Consider the following 15,702-nt stretch of genomic DNA (forward strand, 5'->3'; position numbering starts at 1 on the left):
GTCCTCAAATTCAAAGATCGCGTCATTGATGGTACCTTTGCTCTATTATTATATAATACAAAAATATCATTATCAGCTGCAAGCACAATTAATACCAAGAGTCTAATAAGACCAACACTGAGTAGCCGGACAGTGAAAGAGGGGATCATATGATACGCATGATCTAGCCCAGGAGACTCCTATCACGTATGGAATCAAGGTAGACGGACTTCACGCGACCTGCTGATCACCAATCGGAAGAGACCCAGATGGACGACACTGACAAGTTACCCGGCGGTTCGATGCCTATAGAAGAGGAGCCTTACTCACGAGTGTTGCGGTTGATGTATGTGGTACTACCTTCGCCCTGGACAATATTTCGGTCCATGTTAGCTAGTGCAGCAGTATGCCGGAGACTATAATATTGGATCGCGTCGAGCCATGGCGACATAACTTCCGTCGATACATGGATGTCGGTGCCGTAGAAATACTATAGGTCCGTGTCATCTCCGTTGCACAAAATGAGCCAGTTTATTCGAATTCTCACTCGTGAGCATTACGTTTGATAGTTCGAATTGGACAGCCTTTTGGTGCATTTTTGCTATCGCGGCAACGCGATGGAGGATCGCGCCGGATCACAACATCACTGTACAGTTTAAAGATGACTTTTATTAGCTACACATATGATGGACATAGTGTGATCAGGATACTAGAGATGCTGACATGCTGTAGCTGTATATATGGATCCTTTCAAAAATCTCACCTGTTCCTCGAGAGCGTTTATCATCACGCCACCTTCCAAGATATTGATAGCCCGGTTGGACTGATTTACAAATTTATTCAGCTGCAGTTACGGTTGATGAAATCGAGCATGCACTGCCTGCATGATACTGCTCAGACTAAAATCTTTGAAACGCTGTTCTGTTGTTTTGGTCACCGAAGTTGTTCACAAAAAGACTCACCCTGAAAATACGACAGACATACCATGTAGTCGGAGAGATGATATTAGATATGTTGAGAGGCCATATTTTGTAAAATGCTGGCACATGCTCTGACTACGGTGCAGCCAAGTTATACGAAAGACACAGCACCAATGACATTATTTGACACACTAGTATAGCCCAGAGGTGGATCAGGCATAGCTACCATCACTATTTCATTAGGCCAGGGTCGGCCTATGTTACTCGAATCCCGGTCTGCAAGCAAGGGAATGTGTTGAGGTGCGCTAGAGCAATGGATCGGACTTCCAAACAGGTCGCGGCAAATCGAGGCTTCAAACACCGTTGCATGTATGAAGTGCTGATTCCAAAACAACCTGATATATACGTCTGGGCAATGGTACATTGACGGTACACATCCAATTTGTTTGAAGGTGCTATAAATCTTGACAACCAAGGTATCAATACTGTAATGCCGAGCCGTTCCGACATACCTCCCTACACGCCTGATCGCCATCTCTCACATAACACCGTTGCTCGCATCATTTTTTCCATGTCCCCATGTGCCGTCGACCAAGTTGACAGGATCGTAACGGAGTAGCATGAAGTCAACTCACATCTTTAAAAGCTTCTGCGCTTCTTGGTCGCTATGCATGTCACAAGACCCACCTCGAATGAATAGACTGATGTTCGTGTTTGCCCTGTCGTTGTCGCCGTGATTGCCGTCGACTATAGCTTCAGCTGTCATTAATCATTTCTCGTCTGTCCGTTAACTTGCTGTATCAGACCAAGTCTCCTCGCACATTGATGTGGAGTATTTGTATCGGTCTCCGCCCACTGAAAAGAATCTCCTCGATTCGTTCGTCCCTTCGTAAAACAAATGCAATTCCACATTCCTTGTACGGGTTAAGCAAATAAACTTTATAATGGACTCACTATCGGAATCCTCTAGTATCAAACCCCAACAGGCACCGCCGTAACATCCTCACGTATATTCTTCTCTACTGACTCCCGAATACTCGACGCGTTCTCCTCAGTTACCTTCCCAATGTTTGACACTGGGCCCGTGAACCAATGCACACCACCATACACGGGGAAGTAGTACCACACGATAGACAAAAAGAGTATACCACCTAGCACGACCACGGTGTAGTTCATGTTCGCAACATCAGTTTGTGGCGTCGTCGGGAAGAAAAATGCGATGTCCATAATGCACATGTACGACACGGCAATGACAGCAACTGGAACGCTCTTCAAATCACAACTCAATAGTCAACAAGCATCCTTAAGCACCAAGCTGTACGACTCACAAAGATGCCTAAATTGAAGGGACCAGGCTTGAAGTCGTTTGTGAACACGAAACGCGCGATGATTGGGATCGAATATGCGATGTATAACGCTGTCACGGATAGAGAAAAGATGGCGTTGATAGCTTGCGGGCCCGCGAACGACAACATGCCGAGGATGATCGAGATGACCGCGACGAACCAAACAGTGTTGACGGGCGTCTTGGTGAAGCTGTTCATGCGATAGAGGACGGATGAAAACGGAAGTGCGCCATCACGGGAAAATGCGAATGTTTGGCGGGATGATGCAAGGACCATGCTCGAGCCCATCATATATCTGCACTTAATCAATCATGGTTCAAAGGGCACAACTGTCCGCTTACTGAACAAGCACGACGAAGGACCACAGTGCAAGCGTTCCCTTTTGGCCGAAGCTGTTGAAGAAAATTTGGGCCATGGGTTGTCCAACCGGGCTGTTGAGAAGGGACTCCAGATCGCTGCCCATACAGAATGTAAGAGAGACGTTGATTGCTGCAAGACGATAGGCAGTGTTAGAGAAGTTAGCATGAATGAATACTACGTACCCCAACCAAGGATGCCTGCGATACCGATGGCGCTGACCTGGAATGCACTCAGTAATTGAACAAATACCGGGTTCGAGGCTTACAATGGCCCATGGAACAGCAGTGGCAGCATTCGACGATTCCTCGCTGATATGCACACTTGAGTCAAAGGAACCTTCAACATGACATCAGTACCCATGACACGTGCAACGCCCTATGAGAACATACCAATGGTCCATGCCGGTGCAAGGAAACTTAGAATGAATGCGTAGCCATCTGTCCAGCCGTTCACTGTAAATACCATTCTGATATCAGTCGAGTTCACCACCAGAACGTATTCACTGACAATTTGTGAAATTACCAAGCGCATAACTTGCGCTGTTCATGTTCGCCTTTGGGGTTGCAGCAGGAAGGCCAATAATAACGGCAAGACACAAACTACTCGCAGTAATTCAGTAACTCGAATGCACCTGTACGACTTCACCACAAACCAGACGTTAAGCACAACATAAACTGTTTGCAGTCTTGCAAGAACCGCAGTTCCCAAGCAGCATATCACTGCGTGCGACAGGACTATTGCGACGTAGACTCCACTAGATATTCGACATCATGAGCAAGTTCATTAATTGGACCAGTGTCTTAAATGGCGCACAAAGTTTGGGCACTTGTTGCGGTAAAAGCTTGGTCTGAGCCAATGGATACTGCAGCCATGACTTGCACTGCACATCCCCAGTCGATAGATGCTATGCGGGAAGTCATAGTAAGTAAAATTTGGCATCACAAGGCAGCCATGAGCGTCTTACCGACCGACGCTATGGTCCCGATGGTATTTGAGTCTGTCATCGCGTCAATATACCTCTGCTGGTTAAAATTACCATAACAGACTTACACCCAACAATCCAGGCAAGTAAATTTCTGCACCGCGGAGATGACAACGAATGTGTCCAGAAGTACAACTGTGTTTCATCCACATCACTTCAGAATACTACGTTAACAAAGACAAAAACGGACTCACCCCTCCGGATGTTGGTGCTGCGGAACCCAATTCGGCCATTGACATCCCTACGCAGAGGATAAAAAAACTTGCGGCTGCCCACTATGGGATATCGACAAGTAACCATGTCACCCATCAGCATAATTCGCGCAAGGAGATACCCGGCGGAGCAAGCACGTACACCCCACACCATCGAAGCTGGTCCTCCATTAGGCACAGCGTAAAACAGAACAGAGCTATTCAAATGAATTGGACCCTTGGAAGGCAAAGAGAAGGACGACGTACGCAATGGAGGGGAGTAGGCCAATAATACTGAAAGCTATACCAAAGACCTGTGATCGTCTTCGCTATCAGTTCTGCGATCGCTGAACATGGCAGCATTGATAATACCTCTAAGGGTGTAAATGCACGCTTGAACTCCTGCTTGTACCCGAGCTCAGCGAGCAAGGCCTCGTCTGCCCTTGCAACAGCGTGCTGCTGTGATTCCATGTCGCGAGCAGCTAGTGGGATGAAAAGAAGAAGCAATGGAGCGCGGAAGAAAGTCGGCCTCGCACGAATCTCATTTGGTTATCTAAAGCATTAAGCGCCTATTACGAAGTCAGCCATGTCATAATGGAACACGGCCTTGATAAGCAACCCACCGGTGTCGCTCCTTAATAAGATAGGCACTAGTACTCAGTGCTGTAACAATTGGAGATTAGGCTGTGTGATAAGTACCCACTTGGAGTTGGTACATGTGCATGAGATGCCAGTGAGAGCGTTCTGTCCAACCGTGTGGCAGCGTGGCAATCGGACATCCGAGTCTCTCGCTGCAATGATAGGAACAGGTTGGACCTGGTTGGTATTATCGTTTTTAAAGCACTAACACCACCTGATTGGACTCGTCGCTTCATCATCACGGATTTCAACACAAAGTTAGGAGACCAAATCTACACAAATACTGTCCGCGACACTGAAACACAAGGCATCACGGTCAAGCGGACGACAATGCGCCAGGCTCTCAACTCCTCTTTTCAAGTTGCACGCGTCCCTGCAGTTACTCCAAGTACCTTTTACAACCCTCATCGACATTTTTGGAATCTCGAGATAGCTTGGCATTCGTCCATGTGGATGCAATTGTATTTGCAGTTTACCGTGGGTTCGGGTCGGTACCGACAACCGCTCTCTGCCCCGACGCGACCGCCATCTTTCAGTGCTATCAATCGCCCTTTCTTCCATCTACCACCTGTTGACCTTTCTTTTCCTTCACCTAAGGTGACATCTCCAGGGCTGGAACTTACGCCAGCTGATGAGTCGGGTCCTCGGCGCTCGAAACGCTCCCTTGACTTACCAAAGCAGCAATACTTGTCCGCAAACGAGCCAATCACATCGGAGTTTTACAAGGGGATGGAAAGGCTGAATAGTTATATTTGTATGCTTCCTGAGGCAGGTTACATGATCCTTTTAACACGCTAAAAACATGTTTTTGAGAAATTTTCATCGCCTCACCTTACAACGTCAAAATGGCTGGAAGTTGTGCGGAAAACGAGAGTGCCTGGTTTTAGCAGTCAATGCATGGCATCTTTGTTAGGTCCAAGATCCCGCCCGGAGAGGAATTCCTCCATCCAATAAATCCACGGAACTTCGCGAACATCGAGCGGCACCATATCATCACGATGGTGGACCACGATGTACCAAGCATCAAAAAGTGTCTTATTCACCGACGCTTTGCTGCTATAACTGGTGAATGATAAGCGCAAGGTGTATGTTGATCGTGTTGCCGGAGAAGTATATTGAAAAGCTCTGGCGATGTCTGATTCGACGGTGAGATTGCTTTGTGCACACCCGGCTCTCAACAGCAGACTTGTAACTCTTCAATCAGTCAGTTGAAGGTAGGAAATGCCCTCCATGTGAATGTTAAAGCTGCTGGAGAAGTCGACCTTATGGTATCTTCGCAGAACAACTGACATCAGCACTAAAAACAGACATGCTGCCTCAGTAAAGTATATCCGTCAGCAAAACAGCGTTCTCTCTTGGCAGGTCCAACAATGTGTAAATCAAGCGGACAGTGTGAGAGCCTTCACACGTCTTGGAGGAGTCCTACGATACGTATTCCCCGACTCCCGCGTTACCCTGTGTGGGAAGAGGGTCTGTTTCGCTGGAGCCAAATGTGGTAGCGAGTCGGTCATCTCTACAGCCAAGAAACATGTGTACGCCTTCTCGGTACCCTTATTTGATTGGCGAACTTCATATGTAGAAGGTTTGTCTTTTGCTTCAAAACACCCAACATGTCTCCTCAAGCTTTTGACTCTACAGATTGCCCGCCTCTACGATATACAGACATTTCCCTATTCTATAACATTATGTTCTGTACTACCCTCACGGACTTCGGAGGCTCCCGACAGCGTTTAGGTGCCCGGCCCTTCTCTGCCCCGGCTCCTCAGACTCCATCCGTACTCCACAAAACCACCCCACAAATCTCTGTGTGGAAGGTGCCATTGTGGTGATACAGGGGGAGTTCACTGCATGTGCTCAACCGTTACCAATGGCAAGATTGTGATTGTCGCACCATTTTATTTGCGCGGCTGATAATCGACCACGCAGTCATAGAGGACCTTAAAGTGATATCGAAGTCAGCCTATGTACTAGTCTAGTAGCAATCCGCATCCATGATTCTGTAGAAAGCAGTGGAACAGTCAATATATATATCATGCGCACGTGCAAGCTGAATGGGCAACTCTGATGAATGACTGGTTGAATGGTGTCAGTCGAGATTTGCCTGGGTTGGCAAACGTTGCATAGGGGCTGAGCTTGTTTTACGGAAAGCACCGGCGGAATTCCGGAGATAACCGTCTGGGTCCAGGCGGCGCAACGCACCAAACTGCACTGGTGTAACATGTTACCTTGTCTGCGCATCGCCGGATTTTGACAAAGGGCTTGTCATATCCACCGGTAGTAGCTATACTTGCAAGAAGTCGGGATACAACAATCACGACATGGGTTGTGTCTGAAGAGTAGACGGCTGTGACCACGTGTCTGTTTCAGGTCTCGATTGGTCCAAGGATCGTCTGACTCTCTACTCTCTACTGTATCCAATTGCCATCGTCATATTCACTCAAAACTCGCCGGCCATCCCAACTCTAGCAGACAGTCCGCACCGGTCATATGTACCCCATCCATTTAGCGACGTCCTTGTGGCCAAGTTCCACGATCTTACTCTACTGTTGCCACTCTCAACCATGCATAACAATCTAAAGTCACCACTTATGAGATATCTCTTTGCATAACTCGATGCGCGCGCACATGGGACTATGAACTGTCACGTCAATCCGCAGTCCAGTCCCTTGAAGGTAAGAAAAGTTCACTCACACCCGGATGTGTTCGGTATCCCTTGTCTACATGGTTATGTTGAATATTGTGCATAATTATCCTTACCCCTTTACACTCACAGCGACATGGGCTGTGCAATTGAAGCGCCCGCCGAGCCCCGTTAAGAAATTATCACTTACACGCCGCTCCAATAGCCGTCTGTATTGGATCGCAGATGAATGAATATTTTATTTGGTCATCTACATGTAAGCTCAGGTATCCCATGGTTTCTCTTATTGTATCACATGTTCACCTGAAGTAACTCGTACAGTCCCACAGGGTTACACATGCATGTATGTTGGCAATCTAGTCTCCTTGGTCATTTCCGCGGCATTTTCTCCGTCTCGATGTATATTCGTCAGGTCAGGGCGCCGTTATGTGTTATCTCGCTATATGCCTATTACCCTGTTTGCTAAGTTGCTCGTACTGTCATCGAGCTACACTAAGGACGTAAGTGTGTTCCCATTTTCTCGGTAAGTTTTAATGTGGATTTATATGTCACTGGTTAAAGTCTTGAAGCTCGAATCCTGAAATGAGTCACTGGTTCTTCTACTCCTATTACTTATCTCTAACATACTGTCTACGTACGACAACTAGTCCTGAAATGTCCTCATCACTGATTGCGGTGCGCCTCACTACCATAGACATGGAAGTCATTAGTCCACGAACGGAGTGTAAACCTGTTGGTACCGTAATAGGACTGATCGATTGCTATGTATACGCTGGTAATGTTTGGGTCAAGAGTCAAGACCTGCCAAGACGTCCAAGGTCTCAACTCGAGCTAATATCAGTGCGGGAAATGTTACTTTTGGATCGTGGGCAAGCAGTATTCAAGAACAACCGCGGACATGTTCGTCCAGTCTTGCAAGTATCTCGTTCTGGTCTTCGCTAGACTTACGAGCACTAGTTATTGATTAGCCGAAGTTATCTGCAGCAACGCTCAGCTTACTCACAAGGACTGTGCGAAAACAGGTAGATCGGCTGGGCTATTAATCATGCCCAGTTCGATCAACGCCATTTGTCGTGAGGCCAATCTACATTGGACGATCAGTAGGAGTATCAACACCTCAAACCTTGTATGGGAACTCACTTTGATTGCGGAGACAGAGGTGCTTTATGGTGCTTCCGTCGAGGCGGCCATTCTGGTTCAGGGGTTTTCGATTGCTGAGGAGTGCTTTGGTTTCGTCCAGATTTCAGTTTCTTGGCAGCCACTCTTTTTCTCTTCGCCTCCTGCCATCGCATTGCTCAACAAGCCTGTGAGAGAATATCACGAACACTGACCTTAAGTGCGGTCCGAGAACGTTCTTCTTCTATACGACTTGGTAATAGAACGTCGTCATTGCGGTGGCTGTACTTCACGCCTATTGCGCTGAGTGTCTTGTGGATGTCATTATCATCTGTAACCTCCGGAGGTTCTTTGAAAATATAAAGATGAGTCTTTTCACATGCTGGTTCCAGCCGAATCTCACCATCGTCGAAGAGAAGAGCACTCAGCCCCCGTAGGTCGGCCTGACACATGATTACATGGCATGAAATAAGTAAACAGGGGACTTACTTCCTCCTTTCCGCTCTTAGAATCGGCTTCATATACCCAGTCATCGGCCTTAGATTTTGTTGATTTCTTCGACTTTGTGGAGCTGAGATGAGCAAGTGCCCAGTCTAGCTCCATGATCGTTGCTTTCTCGATCTGCGGCAGGTTCACCTCAATATTTCCTGCGCAAAAGATATGAACTTACAGCCATCTTAGTCGCCAGAGTATCCTCATGCAACTTGAAAATGTTCTTGATTCCAAACAATTCTCCTTGTCTGGAAGTGTCCCCTTGAACGCCGGAGAAATACCTAAGAGGAAAATCTGAAATCATGCACTCGAATCTTGGTTCTTATTAAATACCTCGTTTGCACGCTGGCCTGATACCCAATGGCCATCTGTTGTTGTTTGTATAACTGCCTTGCATAAATTAACTCTTCGATTGAGCCGGCTCCAAGGAGGCGGTAAACGAAAACGTCGCGTGTCTGCCCAAAACGATATGCTCTGTCCATAGCTTGCAGGTCGTGGGCAGGATCTACGTGGACATGAGTAGGTGTCAAGTAGAATTCAGCCAAATACATACTCCAGTTTGGATCTGCATAATATCCGGGTTTAAGTCTCAACATTCAAAGCAGGATATTTAAACTCACCGAAAATGACCACTTTGTTCGCTCCAGTCAAGTTAAGACCAGTTCCGCCAGCAAGAGTAGAGATGAGAAATATGAAAATGTCGGAGTCCTGGTGAAATCTATCTATCATAGGCATCCCTGAAGCTGATATTAACAGCCGCGGCAAATAGAGAGACCGTCTCTTACTATCACCCTGTTTCGTGGATCCATCCAGTTTGAGGAAGCCATAACCTTGCAATCAATCAGTACTCAATCGATACCGAAAAAATCTTCTTCATACTATTGGTATTGAGATGAAACTCCAACATATCGAGAAGCTTGACGGATTTAGTGAATATGAGGACCTTGTTCGTGCGGTCTTTTCTCCATTCTTTAAGTAGGGTATCGAGTACCTTCCAGGGCAGTGTAAAGTGTAGGAGATAAACTCCACAAAACAATGACTTACAACCCACTTTCCGCAGTACTGCGGCAGTAGCATGGCTGTCCCATACTTTGGTATAGGCTGTCCCGGGAAGGCTACTTCCGCGAGCTCCCGATTCCGTAGGGTCTAGTACAACTATCAATGCACCAAAAGATCAATAGAAACTTCCACACGCACTTGTTCCGGGCTATCGTTTGGGGCTTGCGTATATGAGCATTTATATGGTAGCAAGCAACTGAGCCATCAACGATACCTGGAAGTATTAACGCTAAATGATTTGAGATCTTGATGAGTATTGACATATACTTGAGAACGCCTCCCTTCTCAATATGGTAGCAGCAGTCTTTGCGCCTGTACAAAACACGATTCTCAGCATGCTCGGGGTATGTAATGCAAACCGACTTTTTCCCTGATCTGCAGTCACAATTTTCGTCTTTTCTGACGAGATTCTGTACGTGATTCATATTTAGGATGCGTTTGTAAACGGCAACCTGTATGGGCGTAAGCGGACAAAAAACTACTTCATCGGTTTTCGTGGGTAACTGATGGTTGTATTCAGCACAAAATGGTATAACAGGTAGAAGCTTCGCACTTGGTCCTTAATAATGTCCTTTGTTCTGTAAAAAGAAATATTTTAGGCAATATCTGCAGAAAAAAATGTTGGCTATACCTCCTTTTGAAGAACTGGGGTAATACTTTGTCTCTAACTATAATGGCGACCGTCTACTAGACATCAGAATGAGCCGCGAGTTGCAAAATACGCACTCACCAAAGCCTTTGTGCTCTCCTCTTCAGTCGCACTAGCAGATTGACCTATTGTCAATGGCTTCACAACGTAGCCTTTCCACTGCTTGCTTGTTCCCAGCCGGCCAGGGTTGGTCCAGTCAAGTATCGTCCATGCTTCCATATAGCTATTTTGAATGGTTGTGCCTAAATATCCCGCTGCATCAAATCATCTTCTAGAAGCAGTAGTCTTACCTGTCAGACCAAAGCGGCAAAGACATGCAAATTGATTATATGCTAAAGTGATTTTTGACTTTGGATTCTTTACTCTATGCGCTTCGTCGACGAAGACAGCAGACCAAGCGAGGTCATCCAATAGCGCAATATCTCGACGGGCAAGGTCAAACGTGGTAAGCACTGTTTCTCGAAGTTATCAGGCGGACAGAGGAGATGGAGTCATGGACATACCGACATCGAGCCTGCCCATTTTGAAGTCGGTAAGAACATCATCCCGTTCTTTCTTCGAACCTGTATAAGATCCGACTTCAAAATAGCCCCACTGAGCAGGCAGTGAGACATTGTGGCGTTACTTGTTGCTTATGTGCACTCACCGTCTGAAACTCGCGCTCCCAGTTTGGTACAACAGATGTAGGGGCGATAATGAGACATGTGGGCCAAGTCTTGTTCGCCGGTGGTAAAGCGCGACGTTTTTTCCATTCCAATCCGTCCTGGATATTAGACACATGATCTCGACGCCTGTTGATATCGCGTTCGTCCCCGTGCTTCTTCATGATTGCTGAGAGAAACGATATCACTTGAATAGTTTTACCCTAAGAAGGTAGAAGGTTGAGTCAAGAAAAGAAGAACACGTCTGGACTGACGAGACCCATATCATCACCTAGCAAACCACCACGACCTTGTTTATATAAATCCCAGAAAAAACCAACGCCCTCCCTCTGGTATTCTCTCAGATACGTATTGATCGACGCGGGCACCATGATACCCTCGGCTTTGTCCAATATCATAGGTCCGAGAGGACTCTGACCGGGAGCAAGCAGGAAGCCAGGCTTTGCATGGAGATTCTATATCTGTATCAGTAGATGATGATCAGAGAATTACATTAGGCTTTACGGGGTTGGGGTATGTTTCGTCATCGTCTTCAGGCTCCGTTTCGGAGTCGGATTCTGGAAGCTTCGTGGTGTTGGGCGCTAGCACTTTTGAGACTGTAGGTAAATCTATATCGGACTCTGGTTCAGTTTCAGACTCGTCTATAGCGGGCGTCAACATAGTTGTCTTGGATGGCCATAAGGTTAAATGTACCATCTAGGCAAGGCGTTTTTCTCCGCTTAGAAGCTGGCATGATCTGATTTGACGCAGGTGACTTCCGCTTCATCGAAAACTGATCAATTTCTGGCTCAGACTCGGGTTCTGAAACAAAACGTACGCATTCACAGGTGTGACATGTGAACAAGATGAACTTACCAGTGACAGAATCATCATCAACTGGAATTTGTGAATGACTTTTTTGTGTAACGATGGGAGTGCTCTCTTTCGAAGCTTTAATAAATGCAGCTATGGTCCTAAGCATTACTGGCTGATCAGGTTCAGACTCGGGCTCTTCTGCCGAGTCGCCGTCTTCAGGATCATCTTCATCCACTTCGCCGTCATCAGACGCAGACTGAAGTCCAAGGTCATCATCTATTGGAAGTAAGCTTAGGCACTACTTGGAACATTTTTCAGCGAACCAAAGTACTCCTTAAGTGGGTTATGGCATCGAGATGCCTCTGGATCCATTGGCCGGCGCTTCCCTAATATAATCATCACAAACACGTATTGTTTTCTTATAACAATGACTCACGATTTCTGGATGATAGCTCAAAATTGCCAAGAACCTCACTTCTTCTTTTCCGTGACTTGCCACGGGGGGCAGATGGAGATGCGTCCTCAGCAGCCGTTGCTTTGCGGTTTCCGCGTTTCTTAGTCTCATAAATGAAAATTCCAGGGTTAAATTCAGGATCTGAATCAGGATCTGTACGAGAGGGAGGAAATTATTTGTGAGATTGTCAGTATTGTTTCGTGTGAATCATGCAGACCTAGGGGTGCAGGGACAGATTCGAGAATCCCTGCTTATAGTCCCAGGTCAGCCCACGAGCTAATCTCGAAGAAAAAAACCAACCTTTCCCGTAAGTAGGATTTTTCACTTTGGCAGCTCGCGGTGGCATCTTGAGACCAATGTCAAGTTGCTGAATGTCACGATGGTGGATGGGAGAAAAGGAGAACACCGATTTTGGCTCTTGGGCGCGTTCCATATTATGATCACGTGATTGTTTGCATCACAATCATGTGACTATAGTCACGAAAAGTTAAAACCTGTCCTTTCTGTGGTCCTGATGGAAGTCTGCATCATTATTAATTTATTGTTCAAACAACTGCACCAACTTGCGAAAGGTTGATCATACAAAAGTACAATCTTTTCTGAGGTAACAAGACAACATGCAGAACATAAATGTGTAACAAAACACACGACATGAATAGCAACACGAATGAAAAGGCAAACTGTACGAAGGCTCGTCGGGGGTGCATTACGAGTGTCGCGTGTTTCGCATAGGAAGTTAATATACTCAACTGACATCAAAACGACTTATGACAATTATGTTAGAAGAAAGCGAACAGTGCCTTCATATGTACAAGGAAACAGGTGATGCGGCATTAATCTTCCTCTTCATCGGCTGGTTCTTCCCCATCACTTTTCTCTTTTGCTGAAGATTTGGTCTACGAAAAGATGTTCAATACGTGCCATGATGTGGACAAATGACATATACATACGGCAGCCATGGATGCCTTCTCCTCCTCCGCCCTTGTCTTGTCCTTGGCTGCCAATTCGATATAAGGCTGTTAGTTGTGTCAGCACCAACAGCATTTTGTCTGACACCTTAAACGAACCTGCTTGTCCTCCTCGTCAAGCTCCTTCCACTTGGCGCCTAGTAGTTTGCCAACCTCACCTACGATAGGGATCAGAAAACAAAATGGGAAGAAACGCCATAGGTATACCGAAACCAGCATCTGGGTTCTCAGTCTTGATTCTTTCCCTCCAATCCTGACTGAAGAACATGTACGCGGAGAGCGCCCGTTTAGGAGCACCCTTGGCCTTGGCAGCCTTAGCCTTGGTTGCCTTTCCCTCTGATTTACCTGCAGCCTTGCGCTGTTGAATCAATCAGCATTGTGACTGATGAGCACGACCAAGTGACGTAATGAAAGTTGAACAAGGCAAAAATAATGGAAAGTGTATGATGCATATGGGGAAAAGCGGCATAAGGCTAAGACAAATGCATAGGAGACTAACCTTGGTTTTGGTGGTGTCCTTGGGCATCTAGAGCATGGAAAACGCATGAGAGATCGATTCAACACGTCGTTGGCATGAGAGATATCAAAGAAAACGAGTGCGACGCGGAGAGACGCGGTACGCGTCAACGCGTCGGTGGCCAAACAAATACGGCCGGCGCCCGTCTTCACTTTCTATACAAGCTCGACGACGGTAAACGACGTAGAAAGTGATAGTGAACAGCGCAGGACATCCGTAAAGCAGATAGAACATAATAAAAAATAAAAAAGATGACTGACTGTTGTTGTGTACTACGGTGAGTATTAAGCACGGTTTTGATTTAGGCGGGTGAGGACCACAGTACAGCTATACAGGCAAGGTTGGCTGAGGGGATGTTTGGCGGGTGGGAGCCTTGTATAAGGCCAGCCACCTAACAACCGTGAGAATAGGGCACGGACTCTTGCTGACATAACCACCACCTCAACAAACCCACGATGCAACGGCCCGTCTTATACACAACAAACATACAGTCTTTTTTGGGTCTCTTTAGCGATGGTTCATCCAGGGCCAGCATTAACCCAACTAATTTAATGATGATAGAGTCTTGACACACATAAATAGTACACAGACCCGTGATCCAGATGGTATGAATGATGTGAATATGCAGCAGAACAGTAGATCTAGAGGCAATGAATAATACTTAGAAGTTAGCATACTTCAAGGCTTTCCCATGAGCTCTTCACTCACCTTCTAAGAAAATTTGTCCCGTTCATAATTTTCCTTGCAGTGAATTTGATCCTCAGGTTCAGCATCGAAGTCGATGTCAGGTAGACAGAGCTGCCCCAAGCCAAGGTCAGGCAATCGCGCCATTTTGAGTAAGAGACTGAGCCCCTTGTCGCCCTGTCCATCTCCAGGACCATTGAGAAGGTCCCATGTAAAGTCATCTATTTCATCTGCGGTTCGACCCCAAGTCGTTTTAATTGCACTTGGATACTCGAATGACGCAACGATGAAGCAGACAGGAGAACCTATACCATTCAGGGCCGTTTTCATTGTATTTTTAAATGGAAGTACGTACAAAGACCCGATATCTCCTGTTCCCGGGCGAGTAGAGGTGAACGGGTTTCGTTGATACGGTTTTCGCCATCGTCAGTGAGGTCTGGCAAGATATCACCGAGGCGATAAAGCCGCCTGCATGATGGACAAATGCGACTAGTAGCACGGCTTTTATTGTACCATAGGACCTTGAGGGATCAATTTGTGAGCTCACTAGCTACTCCACATAGCACTCACTCACTATGGCGGTTTCCTCCGGCAGCGTGGTACAAAGCATCTGAAGGACTTCCTCCTGTGAGAATTCCGCACATAGAGGGTCTTCCAGTGAAGGAGGCTGGGCAAAAAATGAAGTTAGGAAACCCCGGACGTCGCGAACTCGCGGACCGTTTCCGGGATCGTGGATGATTGGTAGTACTTCTTCATGGAATTCCTGGACATGCGGAGCAGGTGGTTTAGGTGGAGGCTCATGGGCAACACAGACAATGTCGCTTGGAGGTGGCTCAACTTCGTGAACGAGAGGAGGTTCCGGAGGAGCCGTAGCTTGAATAGCTGATGTCTTCTTCTTGTTCTTTTTCGCAATTGCCTTTTTCTTCTTTTTCGAGTTGCATGGACCTGGCATTAAGAAAAGGCTCCCGAAACTCTGATTGAGAGGAATCCGTGATGAGTGGCACGGAAACAAAATCACGAAACGAGTTTTGATGGAAAGGGAGAGCGTTTACAATTTACATTAGCGCTGGATCGCGTGTCACACGTTACATGACGCGTTCGTGACTTGTTAACCTCTTGTCGTTGATTACATTTGCAATACAATATTTCATACACCACGTACGTGACAACGATCTCTATATGGAACCGGTCCCGGCTTCTCTTGAGCCAGAAAAAATCCGAAGAGAAAGCAGCTCGGTAAAGGGTCCA

General features: G+C 46.6%; 6 protein-coding genes across 6 annotated transcripts; 1 reads left to right on the top strand and 5 right to left on the bottom strand.

Annotated features, from left to right (window-relative positions):
• Positions 1-1,782: 1,782 nt before the first annotated feature.
• F5147DRAFT_696899 (amino acid/polyamine transporter I) lies at positions 1,783-4,655 on the bottom strand. Its single transcript, XM_041437481.1, has 16 exons — positions 4,402-4,655; positions 4,151-4,347; positions 4,046-4,092; positions 3,942-3,996; positions 3,782-3,862; positions 3,656-3,722; positions 3,570-3,602; positions 3,419-3,509; positions 3,258-3,359; positions 3,113-3,204; positions 2,995-3,057; positions 2,871-2,941; positions 2,788-2,824; positions 2,587-2,734; positions 2,228-2,540; positions 1,783-2,168 (listed from the first exon to the last, which is right to left on the bottom strand). Exons 2-16 carry the CDS (start codon positions 4,247-4,249, stop codon positions 1,872-1,874), a joined length of 1,596 nt encoding a protein of 531 aa, XP_041292464.1. The 5' UTR covers positions 4,250-4,347; positions 4,402-4,655; the 3' UTR covers positions 1,783-1,871.
• Positions 4,656-4,747: 92 nt separating this feature from the next.
• Positions 4,748-5,215, top strand: F5147DRAFT_774179 (uncharacterized protein; the record flags this gene model as incomplete). Its single annotated transcript, XM_041441574.1, has 1 exon — positions 4,748-5,215. One exon carries the CDS (start codon positions 4,748-4,750, stop codon positions 5,213-5,215), a length of 468 nt encoding a protein of 155 aa, XP_041292465.1.
• Positions 5,216-5,796: 581 nt separating this feature from the next.
• On the bottom strand, positions 5,797-6,238 carry F5147DRAFT_653246 (uncharacterized protein; the record flags this gene model as incomplete). Its single annotated transcript, XM_041433760.1, has 2 exons — positions 5,797-6,011; positions 6,127-6,238. The coding sequence occupies 2 exons, from the start codon at positions 6,236-6,238 to the stop codon at positions 5,797-5,799; spliced, it is 327 nt and encodes a 108-aa protein (XP_041292466.1).
• Positions 6,239-7,938: 1,700 nt separating this feature from the next.
• On the bottom strand, positions 7,939-11,200 carry F5147DRAFT_577570 (P-loop containing nucleoside triphosphate hydrolase protein; the record flags this gene model as incomplete). The annotated part of the gene is made up of 22 exons (XM_041431401.1): positions 7,939-8,011; positions 8,062-8,142; positions 8,199-8,335; positions 8,390-8,523; positions 8,578-8,617; positions 8,664-8,795; positions 8,845-8,947; positions 9,000-9,171; positions 9,220-9,231; positions 9,287-9,403; positions 9,452-9,496; positions 9,546-9,657; positions 9,711-9,812; positions 9,864-9,886; positions 9,940-10,037; positions 10,089-10,228; positions 10,279-10,303; positions 10,357-10,409; positions 10,456-10,616; positions 10,665-10,826; positions 10,878-10,968; positions 11,021-11,200. The coding sequence occupies 22 exons, from the start codon at positions 11,198-11,200 to the stop codon at positions 7,939-7,941; spliced, it is 2,193 nt and encodes a 730-aa protein (XP_041292467.1).
• A 1,805-nt stretch (positions 11,201-13,005) lies between these two features.
• Positions 13,006-14,169, bottom strand: F5147DRAFT_202032 (high mobility group box domain-containing protein). The gene is made up of 6 exons (XM_041428561.1): positions 14,031-14,169; positions 13,753-13,779; positions 13,461-13,611; positions 13,353-13,411; positions 13,236-13,301; positions 13,006-13,181 (listed from the first exon to the last, which is right to left on the bottom strand). The coding sequence occupies exons 2-6, from the start codon at positions 13,777-13,779 to the stop codon at positions 13,119-13,121; spliced, it is 366 nt and encodes a 121-aa protein (XP_041292468.1). The 5' UTR covers positions 14,031-14,169; the 3' UTR covers positions 13,006-13,118.
• F5147DRAFT_202066 (uncharacterized protein) lies at positions 14,077-15,522 on the bottom strand. Its single transcript, XM_041428562.1, has 4 exons — positions 15,029-15,522; positions 14,810-14,975; positions 14,479-14,759; positions 14,077-14,411 (listed from the first exon to the last, which is right to left on the bottom strand). Exons 1-3 carry the CDS (start codon positions 15,404-15,406, stop codon positions 14,482-14,484), a joined length of 822 nt encoding a protein of 273 aa, XP_041292469.1. The 5' UTR covers positions 15,407-15,522; the 3' UTR covers positions 14,077-14,411; positions 14,479-14,481.
• Between the last annotated feature and the right edge of the window lie 180 nt (positions 15,523-15,702).

This window comes from Suillus discolor, assembly GCF_016758755.1.
Source record: "Suillus discolor strain FC423 chromosome Unknown F5147scaffold_30, whole genome shotgun sequence".
Lineage (NCBI taxonomy): Eukaryota > Fungi > Basidiomycota > Agaricomycetes > Boletales > Suillaceae > Suillus > Suillus discolor.

Coding starts and splice junctions, on each gene's coding strand:
- F5147DRAFT_696899 (XM_041437481.1), bottom strand. CDS start 4,249: ATGGAATCACAGCAGCACGCTGTTGCAAGGGCAGACGAGGCCTTGCTC. Junction 3,997..4,045: donor GGCCTACTCCCCTCCATTGC/GTACGTCGTCCT, acceptor TCATTTGAATAG/CTCTGTTCTGTTTTACGCTG. Junction 3,510..3,569: donor CGGGACCATAGCGTCGGTCG/GTAAGACGCTCA, acceptor CTTCCCGCATAG/CATCTATCGACTGGGGATGT.
- F5147DRAFT_202032 (XM_041428561.1), bottom strand. CDS start 13,779: ATGCCCAAGGACACCACCAAAACCAAG. Junction 13,612..13,752: donor AGGACACCACCAAAACCAAG/GTTAGTCTCCTA, acceptor TTGATTCAACAG/CGCAAGGCTGCAGGTAAATC. Junction 13,182..13,235: donor AGAAGGCATCCATGGCTGCC/GTATGTATATGT, acceptor ATCTTTTCGTAG/ACCAAATCTTCAGCAAAAGA.
- F5147DRAFT_202066 (XM_041428562.1), bottom strand. CDS start 15,406: ATGCCAGGTCCATGCAACTCGAAAAAGAAGAAAAAGGCAATTGCGAAA. Junction 14,976..15,028: donor TGCCGGAGGAAACCGCCATA/GTGAGTGAGTGC, acceptor TGATCCCTCAAG/GTCCTATGGTACAATAAAAG. Junction 14,760..14,809: donor ACAGGAGATATCGGGTCTTT/GTACGTACTTCC, acceptor TGAATGGTATAG/GTTCTCCTGTCTGCTTCATC.